Source organism: Curcuma longa, chromosome 11, assembly GCF_044706935.1.
Source record: "Curcuma longa cultivar G26 ecotype Majalengka, Jawa Barat chromosome 11, ITB_CL_G26_1.1, whole genome shotgun sequence".
In the NCBI taxonomy this organism is placed as follows: Eukaryota; Viridiplantae; Streptophyta; class Magnoliopsida; order Zingiberales; family Zingiberaceae; genus Curcuma; species Curcuma longa.
Window position 1 is genome coordinate 2,528,886 of NC_133871.1, and position 9,385 is coordinate 2,538,270.

At 36.3% G+C, this 9,385-nt stretch overlaps 1 protein-coding gene across 2 annotated transcripts in view; it reads left to right on the forward strand.

The window, feature by feature from the left end:
* Positions 1-9,385, forward strand: part of LOC141840506 (DNA mismatch repair protein MLH3-like) — a gene marked incomplete at its 5' end in the record, with an annotated part of 13,050 nt that continues 3,665 nt past the window's right edge. For both annotated transcript variants that reach the window (XM_074728507.1, XM_074728508.1), the window contains 13 exon segments: positions 1-29; positions 111-273; positions 351-366; positions 438-661; positions 1,828-1,906; positions 2,001-2,057; positions 2,263-3,867; positions 4,018-4,093; positions 4,181-4,310; positions 4,398-4,598; positions 7,406-7,450; positions 7,546-7,599; positions 7,711-7,817. In XM_074728507.1, coding sequence (XP_074584608.1) covers positions 1-29; positions 111-273; positions 351-366; positions 438-661; positions 1,828-1,906; positions 2,001-2,057; positions 2,263-3,867; positions 4,018-4,093; positions 4,181-4,310; positions 4,398-4,598; positions 7,406-7,450; positions 7,546-7,599; positions 7,711-7,817 — 2,786 coding nt within the window.

The window sequence follows — 9,385 nt, forward strand, 5'->3', positions numbered from 1 at the left end:
GTTTCTTTCAAACTGATTGATATTGACAGGTGCATCTTTTTACCAATTCCTTACTGCATATTTGTATATTTCTATCCAATTAAATGTTCTACTTGTGAATTATGATGCAGAGACGATGAGCTACTTAACACAGTGCCTGCCTCATCTCCTCTGCCTTTGGTTTCTAGTATGTTCGGCAAGGTGTCTTGTTCACTTTGCGAAGTGGGTTTCTCTGACGATATGCTCATGCTTTCTGGATATATTTCTCGCCCAGCCGAAGTTTTCTCTACGAAGGTTCATACTTAACTTATGAAAAACAACATTGTACATCTGATGTATATTTGTTAATAACAGATATTGCACTTTTTCAGGATTTCCAGTATCTATGTATCCTTTTTTCCTCTTTGGTTCTGGTTAAATTCTTGACAACTTGGCATTGTCATCTTAATTCTGTTCAGATGTGAACTTGAGGTTTGTCAGCAAGGGTCCAATTCATAATTTGCTCAATAATCTGGCATCAACAGTTATGTGTTCTTCAGCTCTTCATTCTGTCGATCATCTTATGCAAAGCAGAAAGAGACGAAAAATACAAGCTAATCCTGCATTTATACTTAACCTACACTGCCCTTTTTCTCTTTATGGTATTCATTTTGAACCATCGAAGACAATTGTTGAATTCAAGGTGCTAGCTCTTTTACATGTTCTTAATATTATTTGTGCAAATGTTCAATGTCTTCCTTTGACATCTCTAACCTTTTACTGCAACAATAAAAACCTCCATATATTGTTCATTTCTAAGTTCTACAAATTTCTAACATCATACCTGGGAGTCACTTCACTTTGGCTTCTATATGATCAACTTTACATGTATCAACACACTCAACGGCCCCCGCATCAACAGGCAATGTTAGTCCCAACATGTGGTTGGCCATGGAGATTTTACCCCTCTGGTGAAATTTATACAAGGCTATATCACTGTTTATATCTAGATATCTTGAACCACTTCTGATGGTATGATTTAGATTTTTTTGGTCTCTTTATATATCATAGACCTTCAACTAATCAATTCAGCTTGTTTAACTATATAATCTATGATCATCTTTGAAATTCCTATACTCTCTTAATTTATTTTATCCTTTTTTTTCTAGTTGATCCAATTGCTTCTGGTGATAATATATTTTAACACTATCTAAAAAAGCAGTCTAGGTGACCACATGCTCTGCAAAGGATCGTATCACATTAAGCACATGTGGTCCCCATGTGGTTGACTTGAATATGCAGCACTAGATGCTCTATGCAGCCCATGTATATGCACACACAAAAAACTGAAAACTAGGTTCGTTCAAAGACCTGTTTGTTTTGTTTGACCAAGTTGAGAGAGCTCTTGAGTCATTGTAATTTCATTATGACATTTTTTCTTTGTTACACATTGAAGGGACATCTCTTTTAAAATATCCATACTTTTCTTGTGACCTTGACATTATAGGTGTTGACATTTTAAGTGTTGTTCTGAAACATGTTATTTCATAAGATATGCAGTCAGGGAAAGAAGTTATAATTACTTTATTTGGATGCATTTCAAAAAATCTTTATTCATTTTTCTGAAATGTTACACCATGGAATAGTCTAGTGAAGATTTATCTTGTTATGTATTGATCATCGATTTGTGCTATTTTGTTTTGGACTAGTGATGGATCTGAACCCTTTATAGACCTGCTTGCTAATGCTTTCTGAAGTAGAACATCTTTTGCATTTGACTTGGAATAATTTATTTTAAGTAATATTTATTTTTCAGTCAATAGTTGCAATTTTTGGAAGGTGTGGTTACATCTTGCTCTTTCTTTTTAGGACTGGGAAAAAATCTTAAAATTCTTTGAGGAAGCTGTCAGACATTCTTGGCAGCAACATTTGGCACCTCTTCAGCAAGGTGCTACTCTTAGGCATGTACTTGAAAATTTAAGGAACATGATGTTTTGTTCTTAATCACATGCATCAATCACTCATCTGTTGTTTGTCTACAGGAAATTCTTTTCCTCAGGAAAATCACAGACCTAGAAAATGTGAAGCGCAGGATGAAGGTGTATACAGTGTTTCTTGATAACCAAAATTTTATTTTCAATGATCTGGATGTGTGCTCGATTAGTTTAAGGCCGTATTGTGCCATTTTTTTTCCTTGAGTTTTTTTTTTTGCAAAATTTTCTTTAGTGGCTGACATGTTAAAATTCACATAGTTGAAGTTTGGAGTAAGTTCTTTCAATTGTTTCCACTGGATATTGTTTTCAGAAACTTCCATTAGAGATACTACAAAGGGCGTTAACTTCATGAAGAAGAGAAGCAGTTGTCAGATACAACAGAACTCTCCCCAGACACAAATGACAATCCCACTAGGTTTTAATTCAGAAGATATTGATGTTTCTCAAGATCATGGAAGATCAAAGAAAGATCTCAATAATTTTTTTAGGAATTCTGAATCATGTCAATTTGAAATTGATAAAATCAAGGAGTCAAGTCCTCTTCAAATTTTCAAGGAAAGTAAAGAAAATTTGTTTGATTCGACATACCACGACATCACTTGTATAGACATTGATTCTTATAAGGGTTTTAGCAATTGTTTGTTGCAAAATGATGTTATTTCGGATCCTGTACCTCAGTCTGTAGATGAGCATGATATGCTAAATTCTTGTTCTAAGTACATTTGTTCTAAAGAAGTAGGAAACTTGAGTGAGGCGACAGCTTCCGATGCTACTTTGCCTAAGTTTCAGGATGCTGAAATAAAATATCAACAAGTTGAGTTTTCACCTCCCTTTTGTTCTTTGCTCAGCAAATCAGGTACTAAATCTACTGATAGCTACTCTTTAATGAAAAATATGAACTATACACCATACTTCTCAAGGCATAGTGAATCGAACTGCACTATTGATTGGTCAAGAAGTGACTTGTTTTGTGACGATATAGATCTCATGATTTCTGGATATAACATTAAGCATTTAAACTACAGAAGTACATTTCCTCATGAAATAGTTGATGTCTCTATTCCTTCTTTTCCAAGAATTAGAAAATGCCAGACAATTAGGCATCCTGATGTCTCATCTAATGGTTTGATCAGCCCTTATTCCTTTGGTCATGGTTGCTTAAGCAGTGCCCAGGGGTTTGATATTGGTCTACGAGAGTGGGCAATTAGTCCCCATTATGAAACTCCTGGCTTTTGTGCCTGGCCTACAAGATCAACCGTGGAGGAATTTGGTCCTAAAAATAGGAGCCCCTCAGAAAGCAAATTGATGCCATTTGAAGGTTATGAAAATTGGCCTTGTCAGAAATCAGAATGCAAAGATGAATGTCTAAGTCCAACTCAGGATAGTTCAACTGTTCTTTTTCCACGCGAAAGATGTATGGTAACCAAACTGGACTGGAATTTCTCACCAAGTCCCATGAGTAAAACACACAGTTTTCAACTTGCAGATGATATGGACTTGGAAAATGTTTGCTTATCTCCTACAGTAACTAAGTTGGACTGGAATCACTCTCAAAATCCATTGAGAAAAACATATAGTTTTTGCCCTCCAGATGATATGGTATTTGACAATATTTGCTTATCTGGTAAGGTAAATGACGATATCAGCTGCTTTTCTATAGGAACTTTGGATTACAGTTACATGGAGGATAAGCCCAAATGGGATGCTGTGCAAAAGGATATTGTGAAGGTAGGAAACCTTCAGGATACACAAGAATTTCAAAGTAAATGTTTGCCTTTGAATTACATGGAAAGATCAAGAAGAAGTCAGTCAGCTCCTCCCTTTTGCAGAGGCAAGTGCAAGTTCTCTGTCCTTGGTTGTCCTACTACTGTGGCTGCAAAGAAACCTAGTTCTCCATTCTCCAAAAAATCAATTGGTATGACAGCTATTTTTTAAAAGTATTTTCTTTTTTGCTTAAGCCTGTTTTTGTGCTGCTGGCATTCATGGATTATAGATGCGCTTTTCATTTTATTTATGAATCCTAGTAGTTTGTTTTTATATCTGGCCAAAACTACATGTTCACCAGGTGATCTGTCACACCCTCATGCATCTCAGCCGTTCCTGCAGCCTTTTGCCTCTGAGGATTGCCTGTCAGATTCCATGTAGCTTCCTTGTTAATAGTTTTCCTTTGATTGTTTGTCACTTGAATGTTCTTTTATTAATTTCATTTTTTTGTTTTCCTTAATTAGAGAACCCAGTAGTGAAAAACTAAAAATCTATGGCGTAAGATACCCCTGCCCAGACAATGCAATCAATGATATACAAGAAGATTCAACATCTGAGCTGGTTAAATGGCGTCCTGGAGTTTACCAGACTAAGGTTTATATCCCTGATTTGTCAAGTTGAGTTGATTTGTGATGCAATCGACTTGTGATGAATGGGCAATTTTTTCTTCATTTTTCTTAGGATGGAGACAGTTCACAGAAATCTTTCCAACAGGCTGATGATATACTTGACATTTCATCTGGTCTCCTACATTTCACTGGTGACTCATTGGTTCCTGAATTAATTGATAAAAATTGCCTGCATGATGCTAGGGTTCTCCTTCAGTTGGACAATAAATTTATTCCAGTGATGGCTAGTGGAAATTTGATGGTCATTGATCAGGTATCAGCTTTGCCTTTTGTGAAGATGTGGTGAAACTGATTGCTCAACGTTGTTAATGTAGCAATTGGATTATTGTTTAGATATTTATAGCTCTCAGAAGAATCATCTTTCTTTCTACCATCTGTGGTGAATGTTTTACTTATTCACACTGAACATTAACAACCGTTTAGTGTCTTTTATTTGACTCACCACTGATCGAATCTTGATGTTTATTCTCTTGCTAGCTTACTTATTGGATGCATAGTGATCGAGGTGCTTTGAGAGAGTAAAATTTTTTATGTACTTCTAAGTAGCTTGCTTGTGCTTTTCGGATAAGACATCTAATATGCAATTCTCTGTTGTACAGGCCCAGCTTAAATTATGGTTTAGTAATGCAATTTGATTTGTAGGATTGGTCCTGTTATACCAAATGATGTTAATTTGGTGGCTTTTCTACGCTTGGATTTTTTTTATTTGAACATAGCAATATTTAGGTTTATTGATGATCTTGAATTTGGACTAGAGATATTTGAGTTGGTTTCAGTTTGAGAGAATCTGACCCAAACGTGCCAAGTCATATGGATTATGCCATCCACTAGGGAGTATAATTAGAAGACAATCAGAAATTAAGGAGATATGTATTTGTATTGGATCCTTGGTTAGCCAGCATATTGGAATTATGGGCAAATTCCATGTACCCCCCTTGGAGCTTCAGGCATTCCATGTATCCCATATCCTAAATCTCCACTTTTCACTAAGCTCATGTGGCATATTCAAATCTATAAAATGGTAAGGAAAAAAAAATCTGTTCAATCCATTTGAGATTTGAAAGTGCTATCATGCACGTTTTTTATTTTCCTCATTTTGTTAACATAATTGCCATGCCCTTGTTGTTAAGGATCAGTGGTCCAGCTAGAGGGGATGGGGAGTGAATAGATGTTGCACAATTTTCTCCCAAATGCACAAGCTCAATTCAAGTCGTTAGATACAAGTGCATGCATGTGATGATACCAAGATGATAGATAACATGCAGTGGAAATAAAGTAACATAGACAACATTGGAATAATTAATATAAAGTGGTTCAAAGACTTGCTGTTACATCCACAACCCTTGTTGTGTCTGATGTTGACACCCTTGATAGAATCCACCATTGTGCTCTTTAACCGAGGCGATGGAGGAAGCCTCTAAAAATCAAGGATGAAATCTCACAAGCTAAGCTAAAGAGCTCTATAGGAGGATGAAACCTCGCCAAGGATGAAAACTCATGAGTTAGAAATGTCATTTGGTATCTTTGAAACTTTAAATTTTGCTTCCAAAGCTTCCTTGTAGATCTTTGGGCACTTCAGTATTGATGGAGAATAGCTAGAAATAATTTTGTGCAAGTTGTGACACCAAAAGAACCACAAAATTTGATTTAGATTCAGCCTCAACGGATCATATCCTGCCTACTTAATTTGACCTACCAAATCTTAGGTCGACCTAACTTTGGTTTTTCCATTGTTAGCGCAAGCATTCAAATCTTAGATTAAAAAAAAAAAAAAAAAAAGGGCAGCCCCAGTGCACGAAGCTCCCGCCATGCGGGGTGACCTATACAAATAGATTGACCTATAAAAATCTTGGATCACCTCAGCTAATCTAGGTAGTTGACCTAACTACATTATGTAATTTAGCTGCCTAAACTGCTGTGTAAGCTGAGCTAGTAGTTCCCTTGGGTTGACCTGACCCTAGTTTGACTTAGCAAAACCTATTGTTCAAGTTACTTCCTTCTAGGCAATTACCGACCCTAGTCAACCAAATAGAAGGTGTTGTCGACCAATTTCTAAGCAAATGTTCTCACTCTTAGAAACCACCATTCAGGTCGACCTAACAAAGATGCTAGATCGACCTACCTTCATCTTGTAGGGTAGGCATCTGAAAAAGACTATCTAAGACCTAAGTTGGCTAACATTTAAGCACTACGATAAAAGGTTGTAGCTAACAATCTCTACCTATAAGTTAAATCAAATCATCACAATGTTTCTAGGTGAAACAAACCCAAAAGATTACACCGATCAATATTGTGGGTCTTCAGTCCATCTCTAAACTTGATCATCCTTGAGGTTAAAGCTCTACACGGCTCCATCCATCCTCAATCCTTTAAGTCCATTAACCAAGCTTGCTTCACCATCTCCTAGATCAATATGATCAGACCTGCACACTCATAGGAGATCATCAAATGTAAGCACCTAACTGAAAGTGTTTAACAAACATCAAAATTTTGTGATTAATTCTAATCACAAGGGAGGAACCAGTTCCCCATCACTATTGATTAGGGGGTAGGACTGAATTGGAGATCATTGATTGAAGAGGGTTACTGCATACTACTAAACTCCAAGGGGTAAATATGATTGGCTCTAAATTATTTCCTACTTTAACTACTACAAACAGTGACTCTGTCTTAACAAAACTGCTGACTTGTGTGTGTCTGTGTAATGTATTTGTGACATGTTTGTGCGTGCAGGTTTTCTGTCACTGGTCAAGTATTAGCCACTTTTGTACTGACAACTTTCTATGGTTGAAAATATAAGATACGAGAGTAAGACTTAATGGAAGAGAAAAATATGAATAATTAGCCATAGCTGTTCTGCCTTGCCCTCATTTTGCTTTCATCTTGTTCACCAACACATTTGTATCTTTTATTTTTTATATTTTAACTGATACAAGATGGTATAATACCCAATATCAAATATGTACAATGTGCAGTTGAAGTGATAGTGTACTCGTTCTTTCTTTAAGGAGGTCTTGTTAGTCTGTATTCATTTACCTGTAATGTTTTACCTGTTATCAGCATGCAGCAGATGAACGAATTCGTTTGGAAGAACTGCGTCGAAAAGTAAGTTGCATACCACACTGAAGTGCTGAGCATTTTTCAAATTATGTAAACAGAGACACTATGTTGTTCCTCAAATTTATGATTATGGGCGATAGGTTCTGTCTGGTGAAGGCAGAGAAATTACTTACCTAGATTCAGAGGAGGAGTTGGTGAGTTGGTGTTTGTCTTATTGCTAAACTCTCTCCTTTTTCTTGAGGCTCTTCTTTGATTAACTTTTTTTTTGTTAGTAACTTCTTTTTTTTTTCATTGGTAACTATTAGGTTCTTCCTGAGATGGGGTTTCAGCTGTTGCATAAGTATGCTGAGAAGATAAAGGCATGGGGTTGGATTTTTAATAGTCAAAGCCAATTGCCAGAGTTATTCAATAAGTAGGACCTTATTTATGTTATTTCCTTCTCTTTCTGTATAAAGAACAAAGAAAGCATTTTGTTCTTTTTGTTTTGCATGAGATGTCTGTTTGTACAAAAATATTAAAAGAGGTAAAATTTTCAATAATCTTCTTTTTACAGAGGAGATTTTTCTGTGTCGGTGCACAAAGTGAATATTTCGCCCTTCTTCGAGGCTGATGATTGGCGAATGAGGGAGGGATTGTAGACTAGGATAGAGGGCTCATTGAAGTCAGCAAAGGGGGGCTTGACGATACAGAGATTCATGAACAAGGGTGGATGGTGGAGTGGATGCTCTTCTACGAGGGTGAAGGTCTTGCAGACCGAAGGGGAGCTCATCGATGACAGTGGAGGGCTTGTGGACAAGGGTGGTAGGTAGTGTGGGAGGCTCTTGAGCAAGGTGGAGGGCTTGCAAATGGTTGGGATAAACTGCCAATAGAACTTGATTGCAAGTTCCCAACAATTTAGTTCAAAAATGAAAAGATGCAAATTGAGTTAGGGATGACAGTGAGATTGCTTCTGAGGTTTAATGAGCAAGAGCCATTCAAGAATTATATGGACTTACAGTTTCCCTACCTCTGATCTTTCTTCTGATCCTCATACTTGTTTTGTGTAACTTTGTTGCAACAGTGAATTACATATTCTCAGTGTAACTATATCATGTTTTTTAATAGCATTTTTGTCCATTGACCCTAAGTTTGGTGTCATATATTTATGCATATATGGACTAAATAGACTATTTTGTTTTTTCAGGAACCTGAACCATTTTAAAAGAAACCAATGTGGTGTTACTCTTGTTGCCGTGAGTAGCCTTGCTCTTTTAGTGCAAACAAATCAAATATATAATTCCAAGTAATTACATGTATGATTATACATTCTTTGTACACATGCCTGGCTTGTTTCTTCTGATGTATACCTTGATATCAATGGTTTTTATGTAATGATACATCAATTATTAGTGAATTTGTTCTTCTTTGTAACAAATTGTTGATGCTAAATTGTTCGTTTAATATTATTAGCAATCTCAAGTTATGCCAGTCGATATGCATTTTGATATTTAACTTTGTCTGTCTGTCTTATATAGTGTTGAATTAGAGTTAACCAAACCACAGGGAAATGTTGCATTACTGTTGATAGTGACAGAAGTGTTTTATTACTGTGGATACGATGCCCAGATACTTCTTGCCTATGATTTTGCCCTTTATTATCATATGAGATTTATGGTGTCTCCACTCTATACAAACATCAAAATAGATGAAATGAAACCTGCAAGACGTCGGAAGGCCTTTTTAGTCTCTGGTCCTTATTGTATTAGTTCAGGGAGTTCACCTCTGTTGGAGCAAATGGATAAGCTTTGACATTAGATTCTTTCCTCCTAGAAATCACATAGGAATCTCAATCTAAGCAATCATGTTGAAAATCTTTATTATCCTCAAGTGTAACAAACTTTCGGTTAGCTTAGATCTCGATACTTGAGTGGAAATTGAGTATTGATTGACAAGATGATGTAGCTTTGCTGAAAATTAGTCTTTTAGGACTTTCCAATGCCA